The 18404-nt window shown below is 38.9% G+C and overlaps 1 protein-coding gene and 1 long non-coding RNA gene across 9 annotated transcripts in view; one reads left to right on the top strand and one right to left on the bottom strand.

Moving 5' to 3' along the window:
• The window catches only part of LOC309656364, a 47990-nt gene extending 36800 nt beyond the window's left edge, over positions 1 to 11190 (top strand). Inside the window, exons 2-3 of the long non-coding RNA XR_014261298.1 lie at positions 6773 to 6897; positions 8550 to 11190. This is a non-coding gene — a long non-coding RNA (uncharacterized lncRNA). The remainder of the gene's footprint in view (positions 1 to 6772; positions 6898 to 8549) is intronic.
• The window catches only part of PEAK1 (pseudopodium enriched atypical kinase 1), a 298121-nt gene that overhangs the window by 24148 nt on the left and 255569 nt on the right, over positions 1 to 18404 (bottom strand). For 7 of the 8 annotated variants that reach the window (XM_082452586.1, XM_082452585.1, XM_082452589.1 and 4 more), the window contains one exon: positions 15368 to 15561. The exons of the other annotated variant lie outside the window; for it this stretch is intronic. In XM_082452586.1, the coding sequence (XP_082308712.1) occupies positions 15368 to 15561 (194 nt within the window). The remainder of the gene's footprint in view (positions 1 to 15367; positions 15562 to 18404) is intronic. 8 annotated transcript variants of the gene reach the window in all.

The raw sequence follows: 18404 nt of genomic DNA, 5'->3' as shown, positions 1-18404 counted from the left end.
GTGGAATTATGTCCTCTCTCCCAAAATATACTGAAGTCCTAACCTCTGGAACCTGTGAGTGTGACCTTATTCGGAAATAGTGTCTTTGTAGAGGTAATCAAGTTAAGATGAGGTCATTAGGGTGGGCCTCAATCCAATATGGCTGGTGTCCTTATAAGAAGGGGAAAATGTGATATGAAGACACACACACAGGGAGAACACCATGTGATGACAGAGGCAGAGACTGGAGTAATGCAGTTGCAAGCCAGGGATGCTAAGGATTGATGGCCACCACCAGATGCTAGGAAGAAATAAGGAAGGATTCTACCTAGAATCTCGGAGGGAACGTGACCTTGCTAACACCTTAATTCGCCTCCAAGCTGCCAGAACTACAGGAGAATAAATTTCTCTTGTTTTAAGCCACCCACTTTGTGGTACTTTGTTATAGCAGCCCTAGAAACCTATGCTCCTACTGATGATTAGACAGAACAGAAGGCATCAGATGGTCTTGAGGATGATAATGAATAAAGATGGTGGCTTGTTTTATTAAAAATCATGTCCTTGTAGCAATGCCAAGGGGAAGCATCATATAAACTGTGATTGTAACAACAATACACTCCATTTCCCACATATGCAACTCTCTTCAAGAACACCCAAGAGTTTACACAAACTATGACAATATATAAGCAAACCTAAGGATGCCCTTTCTCCACCAACAGCATGTAGCAATATTCTTTTATAAGGAACAGAGCTACATTACATATAAATAAGAAATATGAATATATAGACAGCATGAGAATGAGACAGAGAAAGAGTATGAGAATGCTAAGCTCTAAGAGGGCCAGGACTTTTGTTTTACTAATTGCTGTACCCTCTATGTCAAAAATCAGGGCCTGTATATAATTGATGCTCAATAAATATTTCTTGAATGACTAAAGGAATAAATATATAGGGCTAAAAGAGGCAAAACTGTACAGGTACCTGTAACAAGTAAAGATACTGAATTAATAATTTACAAAATCCCCACAAAGAAAAGTCCAGGACCATATGGCTTCATTGATGAATTCTACCAAACATTTAAAGAAGTATTAAAACCAATCCTTCACCAACTCTTCCAAAAAATAGAAGGGGAGGGAACACTTACCAACCTGAAACCTATGACAGGCCAATATTACCTATATATCAAAACAAGAGAAAGACATTACAAGAAAACTATAGACTAATATCCCTTATTACTAGGCACAAAAATCCTCACAAAATACTAGCAAACTGAATCCAGCAACACATGAAAAGGATTACACATCACAACAAATTTGGATTTACCCCAGGAATGCAAGGTTGGTTTAACATCTGAAAATCAATCAATCTAATACACCATGTAAACAAAATAAAGAGCAAAAAAACCTCACACGGTCAGCTCAACAGATGTGGAAAAAGCATTTCAGAAAATCCAATACTTTTCATAATAAAAACACTGAACAAACTGGGAAAAGAAGGGATCATCCTCATCCTGATAAAGGTCACCTATGAAAAACCAAGAGCTAAATCATACTTAATGGCAAAAGACTAGATTTTTTTCCCCACGAAGATTAGGAACAAGACAATGATTTCCATTCTTGTCACTTCTAGTCTACATTGTACTGGAGGACCCAGCCAGGGAAATCATGAAAGGAAAAGAAATAAAAACATGCAGATTGGAAAAGAGGTAAAATTACCTCTATTCACAGGTGACATAATCTTGTATATAGGAAAGGCTAAGGAATCCACAAAAAAACTATTAGAACTAATATACCAGTTCAGCAAGATTGCAGGATATAAGATCAATAAAAAAAATCAATTATAACCTAAATAGACATTTCTCCAAAGAAGATGTACAGATGGCCAGCAAACACATGAAAAGATGCTCAATATCACTAATCATTAGAGAAATGCAAATCAAAACCACAATGAGGTATCACCTCACACTGGTCAGAATGGTCACCATCAAAAAATCTAGAAACAAAAAATGGAGAGAGTGTGGAGAAAAGGGAACCCTCCTGAACTGTTGGTGGGAATGTAAATTGATACAGCTACTATGGAGAACAGTATGGAGGTTCCTTAAAAAACTAAAAACAGAATTACCATATGACCCAGCAATCCCACTACTGGGCATCTACCCTGAGAAAACCATAATTCAAAAAGAGACATGTACCACAATGTATTGCAGCACTATTTACAATAGCCAGGACATGGAAGCAACCTAAATGTCCATCGACAGATGAATGGATAAAGAAGATGTGGCACATATATACAATGGAGTATTACTCAGCCATAAAAAGGAGTGAAACTGAGTTATTTGTAGTGAGGTGGATGGACCTAGAGTCTGTCATACAGAGTGAACTAAGTCAGAAAGAGAAAAACAAATACCGTATGCTAACGCATATGTATGGAATCCAAAAAAACTCTACTGATGAACCTAGTGGCAGGGCAGGAATAAAGACGGAGACATAGAGAACGGACTTGAGGACACAGGTGGGGAAGGGGAAGCTGGGACAAAGTGAGAGAGTAACACTGACATATATACACTACCGAATGTAAAATGGATGGCTAGTGGGAAACTTCTGCATAGCACAGGGAGATCAACTCAATGCTTTGTGATGACCTAGAGGGGTGGGATAGGGAGGGTGGGAGGGAGGCTCAAGAGGGAGGGGATATGGGGAGATATGTATACATATAGCGGATTCACTTTGTTGTACAGTGGAAACTAACACAACATTGTAAAGCAATTATACTCCAATAAAGATGTGAAAAAAAATCAATTGTGGGCTTCCCTGGTGGCGCAGTGGTTGGGAGTCCGCCTGCCAATGCAGAGGACATGGGTTCGAGCCCTGGTCCGGGAGGATCCCACATGCCGCGGAGCGGCTAGGCCCGTGCGCCACAACTACTGAGCCTGCACTCTAGAGCCCACGAGCCACAACTACTGAGCCCGCACACCACGGCTGCTGAAGCCTGCACGCCTAGAGCCCGTGTTCCGCAGCAAGAGAAGCCCCTGCTACCCAACACAGCCAAAAATTAAATAAGTAAATAAATAAATAGCCCTTTAAAAAAAAATCAATTGTATTTCTATACACTGGCAATGAATAATCCAAAAGTTAAATTAAGAAAACAATTCCATTTACAATATCATCAAAAAGAATAAAGTATTTAGGAAAAAAATTAGGAAATTAAGTGTAAGACTTGTACATGGAAAACTACCAAACACTGATGAAGGACATTAAAGATCTAAATAAATGAAAAGACATCTTATGTTCATGGAGTAGACTTAATATATTCAGACGGAAATATTCCCCAAATTGATCTAAAAATTTAATGTAATCCCCATCAAAATCCCAGCTGGCCTTCTTGCAGAAATTGACAGGATGATCCTAAAATTCATATGGAAACACAAAGGATCAAGAGTAGGCCTCCCTGCCCAAATCTTGAAACAGAGAACAGTCGAAGAACCCACGTTTCCCAACTTCAAAACTTACTTCACAACGACAGTAATCAAGACTGCGGGGTACTGGCATAAGAATAGAAATACAGATGAATGGAATAGAATTGAGAGTCCAGAAATAAACTCATATTTATGGTCAACTGATTTTCAACAAGGATGCCAAGACAATTCAATGGGGAAAGAGAAGTCTTTTCAACAAATGGTGCTGGGACAACTTGGTATCCACCTGCAAAAGAATGAAGTTGAACCCCTGCGTCATAGTATACACAAAAACTAACTCAAAATGTATGAAAGATCTAAATGTTAAGAGCTAAATCTATAAAACTCCTGGAAGAAAACATAGGAATAAATTTTTTCGACCTTGGGTTAGGCAATGATTACTTAAATATAACACCTAAAGCAACAAAAGAAAAAAATAAATAAATTGGAATTCATAAAAATGAAAAACTTTTGTGCTTCAAAGGTTAACTTCAAGAAAGTGAAAAGACAGCCCTTAGAATGGGAGAGAATAAGTGTAAATTATATATCTGATAAGAGACTTGTATCTAGAATTTATAAATAACTCTTACAATGAAAATATAAATAACCCATTAAAAGTGGGTAAAGGGGGCTTCCCTGGTGGCGCAGTGGTTAAGAATCCGCCTGCCAATGCAGGGGACACGGGTTCGAGCCCTGGTCCCGGAAGATTCCACATGCCGCGGAGCAGCTGGGTCCGTGAGCCACAATTACTGAGCCTGCGTGTCTGGAGCCTGTGCTCCGCGACAAGAGAGGCTGTGATAGTGAGAGGCCCGTGCACCGCGATGAAGAGTGGCCCCCACTTGCCACAACTGGAGAAAGCCCTCGCACAGAAACGAAGACCCAACACAGCCATAAATAAATAAATAAATAAATAAATAAATTTAAAAAAAAAAAAAAAAAAAAAAAAAAAAAAAGTGGGTAAAGGATTTGCATAGACATTTCTCCAAAGAAGATATACAAATGGCCAACAAGCACATGTAAAGATGCTCAGCATTTCTCACTAGGTAAAAGCAAACTAAAACCACGAGACATCACTTCACATCCACAAAGCTGGCTTTAATTAAATCAATGAGCAAGTATTAGTAAAGATATGGAGAAATTCAAACCCTCATACATTGCTAGTGGGAATCTAAAATGGTGCCACCACCTTGGAAAACAGTTTGGTAGTTACTTAAAAAATAAAACACAGAGTTACCACATGACCCAGCATTTCTAATCCTAGGGATATATCCGAGAGAAATGAAAACATATGTTCACACAAAAACTTGTACTCAAATGTTCACAGCAACACTTGAGTAGAAGTACAAGATAAGAGCCCAAAAGTGTCAACAACTCAAATGTCCATCAACTGATGATGAATGGATAAACAAAACGTAGCATAGCCACACAACGGAATATTATTCAGCCATAAAAAGAAATGAAGTACTGATATGTGCTACAACCTGTATGAACCTTGGAAACATTATGCTAAGTGAGAGAAGCCAGTAATAAAAAAACCACATATCATATGATTCCACTTACATGAAATGTCTAGAAATACACAAATTCATAGAGACAGACAGTAGATTAGTGGTTGCCATGGCTCGGGGGAAGGGAGAATGGAAACAGAGAGTGATTGTTAATGGGTTTCTGTTTGGGGTGATGAAAATGTTCTGGAATTAGATACTGGTAGTGGTTGTAAAATTCTGTTAATATACTAAAACTTATTGAATTGCACACTCAAAAAGGGTGAATTTCATGGTACATAAATTATATCTAAATAAAGCAAATCAACAATCCATTTTTAGAAACCACCATAAATTCAGTTTTCAGTCATATCTTCCCATTTTTCTGTGCTCTTAACAATACGAAGGATGTAGGGGCTTGGCATTTACTGAACTCTTCCTGTGATGGTGAGGCCTCCCTCCCAGTGCTGCCCCAGCCCTACTTTGCCTCAGCTAATGTGAGAAGTCAGAAGCACAGTTTATTTACAAGATGACAGAAATATGCTTTGTAACAAATCTTCATTTTCCATTTGCTGACCCAGACAGTGGAAAAGGTTAGAAGTAGTGAACTGCATCAGCATCTTATCTTCCTGTCCTGACTACTGTGGCAGGGTCCTGTTACCACTGTCTCCAGTTTTGCCTTCCTCACCACACTAGCCATTAGAGACTTTATTCAAACACCAAAGCGGATTGTGGCACTCCTCTACTTCAAAAATTCTGTCCTTGAGAATTTGGACTTGATCCCGAGGATGGAGTTTTCTTTGCTTCAGCACAGAAAGCAAGGCTTTTATGACCTTGCCCTTGTTGTTCTGTTTCTCTCATAGCATTTCCCCTTGTGTCATAAGTTGGGGCTACCAAACTGCTTGTGGTTTCTCCAGCACTCTTGGCTACTTCATGTTGTGTCTGTGCTCATGTTGACTCTCTTCCAGGAATGATTTCCCTCTCCTCTCATCTTTAAACATTCTGCCTCTGAGGAATGTTTCTTACTCCACTTCACAAAACTGACCTCTCCTTCCTCGGGACCACAGATACATTCTGTGAACATTTCTCTCTAAGCACTTAGAGTACTTGACTTGTGTCCCTGTCTGAATTCCCCATGGGTTTGTTCATTGAGAAGAGAGACCTGTCTCATTTGTACACCCAGGACAAAGCAAAGAGTCTGGCTGAGGGGGAAATGGAAGGAAGAAAGGAATTAATGAACAAAAAAACTAGAAACATGAACCTATTCTCACTCCTTCCAATGTGGACCTTAGGAGAATCTTTATGGGATGGTCATTTTCTTTCCATTTTTCTAAATCAGAACAAACAAAAACAATCATGGACACAGAAGGAATGGAGGATTCCAAAAGTGCTTTTCTTTTCTTTTAAATGACATCAGAACTGACAGGTGAGACAAGGTCTATCATTAGCAGCAGCTCTTTTAGTGCTTATCAGAGGATGTAGAAGAGGGCTGATCATGCCACTTTCCACCACCTTCAGAATAAAGTCCAAACTCCTCAGGAAGTTGGTCAAGGCTGTCAGCCTTATCTACCACTATTTCTCATCAACCCTCCCACAAGAATCACTCAATTCCTGTTCTTTTAATATGCTCCATGTTTTTATTTTTACATCTCTGCCTTAGTAAAGGTGTTCCGTCCTAAGCCCAGCTCAAATAACCCTTTCTCTACTGAAGCCCTCCCTCCTCTCTAATCCCCACCTCCAAACTGGGAGCCATCCCTTCTTCCTCTGTGTTCTCTTACCACTTTTCACTCTATGATAGCATTTTTAGCCTTTTATAATGTGTGTATGTATTTTTTTTTTTTTTACATTTCCTCAGAACTTCTGGCACGGTGTGAGACACGCGGCAAGTGTGCAGGAAACAGCTGCCAGACTGAAGGACAGAGTGTCAGCAGAGTTGGTCATCATTCCAAAATGAAAATGGACAGCCAAGGCAGCAAGGAGGTAAAGATAATTAATAGTGGTTTCTCTCCCTAAACAGTGGGATATGATCTCCTGGGAGCTAAGATTTCCACATGGGAGTAAGAAATGTTTGCTTTCCAAATGAAACCATGAACATTCTACAGCCCATGCAAGTAGGTCAAGCCATTTGCCCAAGTCTAAAAGCGTCCTGTGTTTTTTAATTTTTTTCTTCTGAGAAGGACAAGTTCTCCTAACTGAATTCCAGTCATCTGGGTCAATGTTTTAAAAGCTTGGTATCTTAGCTGTTTTTATTTTAAACTTTTAATCCTGTACATTCTTCTCAAGCCTCCGGGACCAGACACTAAGCTCAGCTTTCAGCAAGCCTGATATAACATCACATACTCTACATTTTTGTGGCATGCCAGCTCTCTAAACAGAAAGAAAAATAGATTGTGTTCTAAACCTTGCCTTGCTATAGACTAAAAAGTTCTTTTGGACAAATATATTTGACTAAACCACACTCAATCCTTACTTTCCTTTCTTTTTGAGTTTCTAAACGCTATCTTTATACTTTCTCTTCACTTAAAAATGTCTTCAGACTGACAAATAAGGCCTTATATCACATTCTGAAAAGCAAATGATGAAAGATGGATTAAAAGGGAATAATTTAATGACACTACTTCAAAGAAGCAAAAAGGTGTTTAAAACTCCTCAGGAAGGAAGATTATTGATATAGGCTCTAAAAACTTACACAATTGGTATAATAAATAGAAAGGAAATAAGAAAAATATTATCTCTAAAGATCAACATTTTAAAGATGATTATATAGTAAAAAACTCAAAATAATAATTACATCACTATAGACATCTACTGGAAGGCACTATCATTTGAAGACACACTCAGGACAAATCACAGCAAATGTTTGCTTAAGACCTGACAATCACTACAATCTTAGGGTGCTAGGGATTAAAGGCACTTAAGGATAACCCATTTAGACAGAAGCAGTATGTTAATGAGTACAATTAGCTCTTTATTCCAGTAAGACAGGAATGTCATGGTCTCCTGGTCAGTCTCCCTGCCTCCAGTCATTCTGTAGGTAGTTTCCAGAATGATCTTTAAAAAATCCTGATCATGTCCCTCTATCCAAAATTCTTCACTGGCTCTCCATTTCCTATAGGTAAAAGATACACTCATTGTGATACATACATACCATTTATGATCTGGCCTTGCTTTTCCACTCTGTCCCATTTTGCCAACTCTGCCTCCTTCACTCTGCACTTAAGCTACCTTTAACTGAACATTCATTTTTCTATCAAGCTTCAGGCCTTTGTACATACTCTTCCCTCTACCTGGAATGTTCTCCCTTGCTTGTCAATCTGGCAAACAACTACTCTTCTTTCAAGCTTGAAAACTCAGTGACCCTCTCCTAGACTCCTCCAGGCAGGGGCTTTTATTGAACCTTTAAATACCTGCATCACAGCAACTATCACATGAGCTCCTAAGAGTCCAGCCCCCATGGCTGTCTTTCCCAAAGAGCAGAAGTCCTTGAAGATAGCACTAGTATTCCCAGTGCCTAGGCTGGTTCCCAGGAGATAGCTGGCACTCAACAAGCGAAAGTGTTAAAGCCAAAATAAATGGAATATATTTTTCTATTTAAATTGTAATTTCAATATTCATCCTTAATCTTTTCCCAGGGCTCATGACAAGTAACACAGATGAGAACGGGAAGGGAGAGGACAACAGAAGAGATGATCATCACCAAACTGGGAAAGATGCACTGGAGTTTATAAATATAGATGCCACACAGCACACTGTGCACCAGCCTTGTCAAAGAAGTAGGCCTCTCCTTGGCTGCCCCCAGCACTCACTGTATCATCCCCTGGCAGTGGGCATCAGCAACTTAGGAGGAAGGGTCCTAATCTATCTGGGCATTATTACTGTACTAGGTCCCACCACAGTTAAATGTAAGCACCAACTGGCAAACCACAGGGGACATCAACTTCATGCCAAATGATAAAACGAAGCTTTAAGACCACTTCAGGCTCAGGCTTAGCCTCAAATAAAGAGATACACGGACCACTTTAAGGAATGTCAGTGGTGTAGCAGCTGACAGACTCAATTTTTAAAGATCTCATTAATGAGAACCTCTCCAAGAACAGAGATTATTTATTTGGGGGTAAGTTATCTATGTAATTTGAATATTGCACTCTGCCAACAAATTCCAGTACATGGGAAACTATTTTTAAATGTGAATGCAGCTAACTTAAAAGATAGGAACACAGTCTATAGTTTCTTTTTAAATAGAGATAATTACATTTTTAGGAAGTACAACAAATTCACAAACAAATGTTCAGAGCTATCACTCTCACTTTTTTAAAAACATCCAGATAATCTAAAAATGTGCAATTCTTTCATCTTTGGTTCAAATAGTTAACTTTGCTTTGTGTGGCATAATGTCTGGCCCATAGAATTGTTATTCCTCAATAATTACTTGTTGAGTAAATGAATGAATGGTAATATACTCTTCAGAATGATTTTTTTTAAAGCTGCCATTTATGATGACATTACTCCATAATTACAACCATCAAGGCTGGCAATGTAATGACATTCCTTTAAGTTTATCTATTCTTTAAAATTTAACACTGATGGTCAATACATTGCCAAAGGAAGTTCTGGAGATAGAAGACTTTCAGGTGTTTTCTTTCAGTGTTTGAACGGTGCAGCCTTAAGGAGATGCTCTAGGTAAGCAAGATGAGAAATGTGGGCAGTTTCACGTGGAAAGGAAACTGAGGTATGGCTTACATAATTCCTTAATTAGGAAACCCCTGATTAAGTCTCATTTTAGAAAAAAAAGCCAGCTGATAAATGGAACACACAAACTAGGATCTGAAATTTTCCTGTATGAACTTTCCTCAGGAGAGCTCAGTTTCCCTAACCTGAAACTTACCTAGTCAAATGCTAAGTCATTTTTGGCACATTCATCCAAACATGTTCTCAGCACCTTCTGTGTGTTTTAGATAACGTGCTAGGTTGTAGGCACAAAGAAAGAGGAACAAGCCAAAATTCTGTCCAGTAAAGGGAGACTAGATAGATCTTTCTAAAAAGTAACGTCTAGAGTACTCGGTTAAAACGTGAGTGAAGGAGAGCTAAAGTTACCAACTAATTTCCAACAGAGTAGAAGTCATTACAAGATCCTGATTTCAGCAGGCTGATAAAGTAGTCAGGTGTGCCACATAAAAATCTAGCGATATTTCTTCTAGACATTTTGAGACAGACATAAGAAACATGGGGAAATGTTGAAGGTCTGATTAAAAAACCTCTCTATCACTTCTTTAGGAAATCATTTTGGTGGCAGATACCCTGCTAAATTCAGTTTCGGGTGTTTTAAAGTGTTATAGATCAGAGTTTGTTCAGTGATCACGTATCACCATCACCCAGAGGAAAACCATTACTCTGTCAGGCGCAACCTTCCTAAGCAGTTGTCAAGCGCATAAAAACCAATAATGATTTTTGTGCCCACAGAAGACAATACAAATCCCCCAAATAACCAATTCTTTAAAGCAGTGCTGTCCAACAGAACCTTCTGTGATGACAGAAATGTTCTGTATCTGCATGTTGAATACAGCAGCTCTTAGCCACATGTGGCTATTGAGCACTTGAAATGTTGCTAGTGAGACTGAAGAACTGAATTTTTATTTACATTTTAATGAATTTAAATAGCCAGATGTGGCTAGTGGCTACCATACTGTATACTGTAGCTCTAAAATCTATAATTAATTCAGTTATAAACAAAATAAAGTTTGCTTTATAAGTTAAGGACAAGAAAAAAGGCAGCTGAATTAACCCTGGAGAGGGATCTCTAAGGTGAAAAACAAATGGATGGTTCGCATAAGTCGGTAGCTTTTTGTGGGAATGGTTGAATCACAACAGCTCTTGTTATACCATAGCAGAGAAAGGAAGCTGTCTCAAAGGTAGAGGTCTAACGGGAGATTCTGATGTATGGTAATCAAGGCCTATTCCAATCCAGTTTTTTTTTTTTTTTTTTTTGACTTATTAGTTTTCAGAACTATCTAAGAAATGTGGGAACTACAAAACAAATGCAAACCATGTCCCTTTGTTTCGCTATAACTAGCAGACTTTGGGGGACTGGGTCTGTCGCAGTACTTCGCTGTTATTTGTTATCTCTCCTCTGGTCTCTGTTGGCCACCTTGGTGTCCTGTCTCCTCTATCATGTTTCACGCTCTCAGTCATCAGTTGTACAGGAAGCCCACAACTTTTTGGACTTGGATTTTGTTGCTCTGCTTATTCAACATTTCGAATAAACATTTAAAATTATTTCTGCTTTATGCTACATTTTCTGACTAGCACATCAAACATATTGAAAAAAGAAAGCAACAGTATATTTTGGCGTAGAAATAAAGGAACTTCACAATTATTAAGCACTTCTATGTATCAAGTACTTCTTTTGCCATCAGCCCTACAAAGCAGATGCTACTATTCCCTCATGTCAGATGAGGAAACTGAAGCTCAGAGATGGTAAATAACTGACCCACAATCATGTAGGTGGGCAGTGATACAGCTGTCATATAAACCTAAACCTGTCTGATCCCCCAAACCTACGTTTTTTTCCTACTATATAACACCGCTTCCTAAGCCCACTTCACAATGCAATTTTCAGAAATAAATTCCACAGCAAAAATTATGGTAACCCTTAACTTCCCTCCTTCAGTTTCTTCCATCAGTCCATCCGTTCTCTGACTCATTTTTTTTTAAAAAAGAAGAAGAAATATGGAAAGAAAATGAAAAAGAAATATGTAACATGTGTTTGTGGAATGGTTCTAGAATATTTAAAAGGATCTGAAGCTATTATATTAAGAGGTTTTGTTTCCTTTTGGTCTTAAAACACACAATTTTTTTTTCTTAAAGCTACCAGGGCATTAAATTATAAGAAATTACTCCAAGGGATAGTTTAAAACTTCATGCAAATGATTTATTGAAAATATTAAAAAAGGTAAGTTCCAAATGTCACCTGAAATACTTGTTCCATTAGGAAAAATAACAACAACAAAACAAAAAATTAAAACAAACAAAAAAAACACCTATCAGCTTGTAGAACTGATGGAGCCAACCCTATCTATTACTCAGTTATTATTTTACCCACATAGTAAAACCTTTCCAAAGAAGCAACTAACCATGTATCATATCCTATGGAGTCAAGTTATCACCACTTAAGCACTTAAGGAAAGTTAGGCAACATTTTATGAGTATCACATACTTTTAAAAGTAAAGCAATAGGTAGGAAGAAAGCTATTTTTCTGATGGGGCATCTGTAACTTGGTATTTTTGTACTCTAAGAAATCATAATCTTTTTAAAAAAAAGTCTTAACTTTTGTGTCTCAAAGTAGATGACTTAAAAAAAAAGGGGAGACAGCTGCAGCCCTTCAGTATCTTCTAAGAATTTAGTGGTTTGCAATCATTATAGTCTAGTAATATAGACCAACTGGGTTCCAATCTTGGTTCAGTTCTTACAGGTTCTGTGACTCTGGGCACGGCACTCTGATGTACTTTCCTCATCTGAAAAATGGGGATAATAATTCCTAAGGTTGTTGTGAGGATTAAATGAGTTAATATATGTAAGGCACTTGGCGTATTCATGAAAGCAATGCTCTATTTTTTTCTAACAATCTACATTAACTGAGACGATAATACGATAAAATAGTTAACTTTAACTGATGTGGGCAAATGGATACTTTTAAAGAAAAGATGTCATAAGATAACATACAATCAGTAAAAATTTTTATATATTTTACTGAGGATGTCATGAAAGAAATTTCAGTGCAGTAAGAATGTCTGAAATATAATTCCTGATATATTTGCTATCTGAGGACATATAGTAAATAAAAAATAAAAAAATAAAATTTTCATCTCATAATATGTCTCATAAAATGTAAAAGCATGGAAAAAGTTCAATAAACCACTTGACTATAAAATCTATTCCAACTGGAAAATGGTATCCAAGATGGTTGCTTGGGTAAACTGCAAGAGTTTACTCTCCCCTACCCACAAATCACAGAAGGCTTCAGGAACTTAGAATGGAAGTCTTCTCCTTATGGAATGTATTTTCAACTGCTTGTGGGTTGTTATGATTGAGTTTCCCAAAAGGACATAGTAGAGCATTTCTCCAATAGTTTTACCTAACCTTTTGGTCCTCTTAAGGATGCCCTTATTTCCAAGTACACTAGCTGATCTTAGAATGATTTATCCTTACAATAACCTGATAGAGGAAAAAGACAAAGAAAGGAGGTGAGACACTAGGTAGAAGAATGCTTTGATATTATATGCCACTGGTTTCCAGACAGATGTGAGAATTGGTCAGTGGTCCATAAGAATCTTACTAGCGCTACACATGTGGCAGTCCAGCTCATGCTACTCATCTCTCTCTTGACTTCATGGGAGAAGAGCACTAAGAAATCCTTGTCCAGCCCCAAGCTTTGCTTTTCAGAAGGAAACTCGGTGACACTCAAGGGAGAGAGAGATCAGAAGTCACTGGGCAGTCAAGGAAGAAAAGTGAAGATGATTTCAAAATTGAATCATCTTTGCATTGATAAGTACATTTGAGATAATTTAGTTCAACCCTCTGTGTAGTGCAGGATTCGCCTTCACAGCATCTCTGAGAGATGATCCCTCAGGCTCTGCCTAAACACCTCCAATAACTGGGATCTTCCCTCCTCAAATCTGCCAGCTCCAAGCCAGAAATCTGGGATATATTATAAATTCTTTACATCATTCATATCCAATTAACCACTGAGGTATTTTACCTGTCAAATCTCTCTTAAATCTATTCACTGTTCCCCTTCCCCACTATCTTAGTTGAGGCCTTTCTTTCTCATCCCTTTATGTGGTTCTGCAATAGTATCCAACTACCAGATTTCCTGCTACCAAATAATTTGCCTCTAATTCATCCTCACATGGCAGCCTGCAGTGGACATTCTAAAACACAAATCTTTCTTTAGATTTTCTTTTTTTTTTTGATGTGGACCATATCGAACTTATTACGATACTGCTTCTGTTTTATGTTTTGGTTTTTTGGCCGCGAGGCATGTGGGATCTTAGCTCCCTGACCGGGATCGAACCCACACCCCCTGCATTGGAAGGTAAAGTCTTTTTTTTTTTTTTTAAATAAATTTATTTATTTATTTATGGCTGCATTGGGTCTTGGTTGCTGCTCGCGGGCTTTCTCTAGTTGCAGTGAGTGGGGGCTACTCTTAGTTGCGGTGCGTGGGCTTCTCATTGAGGTGGCTTCTCTTGTTGAGGAGCACAGGCTCTAGGCGTGTGGGTTTTGGTAGTTGTGGCTCGTGGGCTCTAGAGCGCAGGCTCAGTAGTTGTGGCGCACCGGGTTAGTTGTTCTGCGGCATGTGGGATCTTCCCGGACCAGGGCTTGAACCCGTATCCCCTGCATTGGCAGGTGGATTCTTAACCACTGTGCCACCAGGGAGGTCCTGGAAGGCGAAGTCTTAACCACTGGACTGCCAGGGAAGTCTCTAAAACACAAATCTAATCATGTCATTCCTCTGCTTAAAACCCTTTACCCTTTAGTGGTTCACTACCACAAACAGCAAAAAAAATCTAAGGTTTTAGCCTGAAATGCATGATCTTGTCTAACTCTCCAGGGCACACCTCAGCAACACTAAATGGTTGTGTTATTCACACGTACCAAGCCGTTTCGCATCTCCATACTTTTTGCTCATGTGTTGCCTGTTCTTTGCTCATGTTGTTACTCTTCTTTCCCTCTGTCAACCAGCTAAATAAGTTCAGAAATTATCTCCAGGAAGGCATCTTTCTTTCTTTTTTAAAAAATTTTTATTTTATTTAACTAATCAATTTTTTGTGTGTGTGGCTGCATCATGCAGCATGCGGGATCTTAGTTCCCTGACCAGGGATTGAACCCACGCCCCCTGCAGTGGCAGCGCAGTCTTAACCACTGGACTGCCAGGGAAGTCCCCTGGAAGGCATCTTTTGACACCCTTCCCTGTGTAATATAAAAATATTCTGTGTGGGGAATTCCCTGGCAGTCCGTTGGTTGGGACTCTGCGCTTTCACTGCTGCGGGCCCAGGTTCAATCCCTGGTTGGGGAACTAGGATCCCGCTAGCTGCGTGGCACGGCCAAAAAAACAAAACAAAAAAATTCCGTGTGAATCCTCTATCACTGCACTCATCATATTATACTGAAATCATTAACTAGTTCATCTCTTTCCCTCCAGGTGAGTCTCTCAAGGCAGGGACTATGTCAGAATCCTAGCACATGGCACAGGACTCATGGTAACAGGTGTTTAATATATGCCTAGTACATATTAAATACAGGACTTTTTCTGATGTGAGTTAAAATTTATAACTCCAATTTCCAACTTTTGCCCCATGGAAAAATAAAAACCATCTTTCCAGGGAAATAAGCATTAGGCTGGTACATAAAAAGACAAACTTTAAATACTCTTTACGTGACATTTGCACTTACCTAAGTTGCTGTATGTCGCACTACAGGGATTCGGGTCCATAGGACCTGAAATGTCTCCCTTTTCCTCTTCCCTTTCCAGTTCAGGCAGCGCCAATGCCGGTGTGACTGAAGTACAGCCCCCACCATCCTGCTTCACAACAACAGTGCTTGGATCCCGAGGAGAAAAATCCTCTGTCACTTCATGGGTCACGTGACTGAAACAAATCAGACCACCATCACACTGGCATTCAAAGGTTTTTGCTAAAATTTAGATTTATGGAAGGCACATATTGTCATAAATGTAAATAACTGGCCCTATGGTCACAGCAATGGGTCATAAACCCCAACATACTTGTCTGAATATAAGGCAGTCTTTCATGCAGGCAGATACTTCTCTCATATATATATTGGGATACTTGATACATACTTGATTCATACATATTGAGAATTCAGTTTGGTAGAGGAGCTATAGTAGGCTCAGAGGGAAGTTTGAGAATAACAGGTAAGGAGTGGAACTTTTTTTTTAGGTAGTAGGGGTAGAGGGAACCGAATGCTTAACTAGTTAAAGACTAATACACTAAAGTATTTAAGAAAGTATTTAGCATATTTACTATATTTACCATACTATAGTACAGTCATCCCTTGGTATCTGAAGGGGGCCGGTTCTAGGACCACCCACAGGATACCAAAATCCACAGATGCTCAAGTCCCTTACATAAAATGGCTGTAGTATTTGCATATAACGTACACACATCCTCCCATATACTTTAAATCATCTCTAGATTACTTATAATACCCAATACAATGTAAATGCTATGTAAATAGCTGTAAATACAATGTGAATGCTATGTAAGCAGTTGCCGGTGCACTGCAAAGTCAATTTTTGCTTTTTGGAACTTTCTGGAAATTTTTTTCCCCTAATATTTTCAATCCATGGTTGGTTGAATCCACAGATGTGGAACTCGCAAATAAAAAGGGTGAACTGTGCTATAATACTATAATAAATATGAAATACTTTACAGTATTTACTTTATTTAGTATATAGTATTTACTACACACTAAAGTATTTATGAAACTATTTAGTAAAGGATCAGGAGTAAAGTTGAGATTTAAAAAAGTAAAGCAATTATTTTAGGTAAACTGAGGCCTGGAAGCCTCGTTGCTAGGAGCACAGTGAAGCATCAACCTTTGCCTGTATGCATGCAGCAGGCAAGGCAAATGGAAAAGAAAGTTCTGACCTCTAGTTAATCTCATCTATTAAAATGAATCTGAAGCATCCCATTGGCCACATACCAGAGGACGGTCATCCATGATGCTTTGTGTTTCCCGATCTTGTTTCACTGCTGCCTGCTCATTTGCTTATAGCTATCTCTTCCAGTCTTCCCCACATCCCACCCTGCCTGAACTTCCAATTCTGTTGCTATAAAGCACAAGGGGGTGGAATGATTATTAAATGTTGGTGGAGAAAACCAGCCTAGTTAGAAAATCTCACTGGGCTGGTTCAATGAAACAAATTCAAAATCAGGCACCTTTAATGGTTTCTGGGCCTACTAAAAGTATTCCTAGGCTGTCACACACTCACCAGCTAGCTTTTCTTCCTGTTTTTTTTTGTTTTTTGTTTTAATGGGCAAAGAGAAAGAACGAAAGGAAACATCTTATATACTGTTACATGTTATTTCTGGATTTTCAAATGGCAGTGAGTCATGGTGACATTTACAAGTTTCTTTAAAAGAGGTACTTTGTTTGATCATGTGTCATCAGAACATATATCACCTGTGGATTTGAGGGAGTAGATCTGAAGGAGGAGTACTTTCTTATCAATTTTTCATTATGGAAATTATGCATGTGCCGGAACAGAAAAATAAGCCTTGAAGTCTGCTGGATATACAACTTCAAAAATATTCTTTCAAAGCTGGCAGAGCCAGAGGTCTCTCTATACTGAGAGTAAGCAATGAGTGGGAGGTACCATTATGGAATCTGGCTCTTGGGGATAGGGTGAGGTGGGAAGGGATCAGTTCACTAGCAGTCAACAGGGTGGTTTATGTAAAGGAGGCTTCACATGGTAAAGCATGCTGCCTCTTCTTAATGGGCTGCCTTAGGTTATCAACCCAAAACAAAGCTAGTTTCTCATAATATGGAACATCATAAATTCAAGGTAACAAGGGGGCTCTACTTCCACGCGTTAGCGAAGAAAAGCAAAGTGACACTTCTGAGACACTCTCAGATGCCACTTAGTGTCACTGAGAAGTTATCAACATGCTTCAGGAGAGGGAAAATGACCTTGGCTGGGCAAAAGTTAGTATAAGCCATTTTAAATTTCAAAGCAATAAATATAAAGTGATTAAAAAACATCATCCCCCTTTGACAGGAAAAACATTAAACCTCCAGACGCTCTCTTCTTATTCTCGAGTCAAGTTGAGAGGTTTCTAAAAAGGTGTTTTTAGGCTCCTAATCTCTGCAGCCTTGCTCTTGCCTTTTCTCTTACTTCCCCCAATCTCATCGTTATTACTAAAAGGAAGCTCTCTTTTCCATTTGTCAAAAATGATTGGTGAAGGCGGGTTCAGAAACCATGACTCCACCCTCACTTGTCTGTTTTCCTCCCAGGGAATGGGCTATTTATATTAAGCCTATTGTAAAAACTACAAGAAAGAGTTGCTGCTATTAACCAGTGAGGAATTCCCTGGGCCTGTTCCCACATACATGAAACATAGCTCTGTACTCTTAAGGGGTTCTCAAAACAAAATATGGATGCTAAAAAGCAAGAAATATTAAAGACTCACCCACTGTACTCACTCATACAATTCCCCATTAAAGGAAATTCTACAGGGCCTTCTTCAGTCTGTTAATCATGTTCTGAAGCTCTGATGAACCATAGCTCCCACTGAGTTCTGGAGGACTACAAGTTGGGCGAGATATAAGAGGCTCGAATTCTGCACCTTAATATAACCCACTGCACCTTGACCTTTACCTGAGGGTTTGGTCTGGGAAATGAGCCAAATTACCTTTGGGAAACTAAGCAAAGTGAAAGCTAGTTTTATTAACTCTTTGAGAACCAGGG

The sequence above is a fragment of the Balaenoptera physalus genome, assembly GCF_965194825.1.
Source record: "Balaenoptera physalus genome assembly, chromosome: 2".
Lineage (NCBI taxonomy): Eukaryota > Metazoa > Chordata > Mammalia > Artiodactyla > Balaenopteridae > Balaenoptera > Balaenoptera physalus.
The sequence above is the reverse complement of the archived record's forward strand: the minus strand, read 5'-3'. Positions and strand labels throughout refer to the sequence as shown.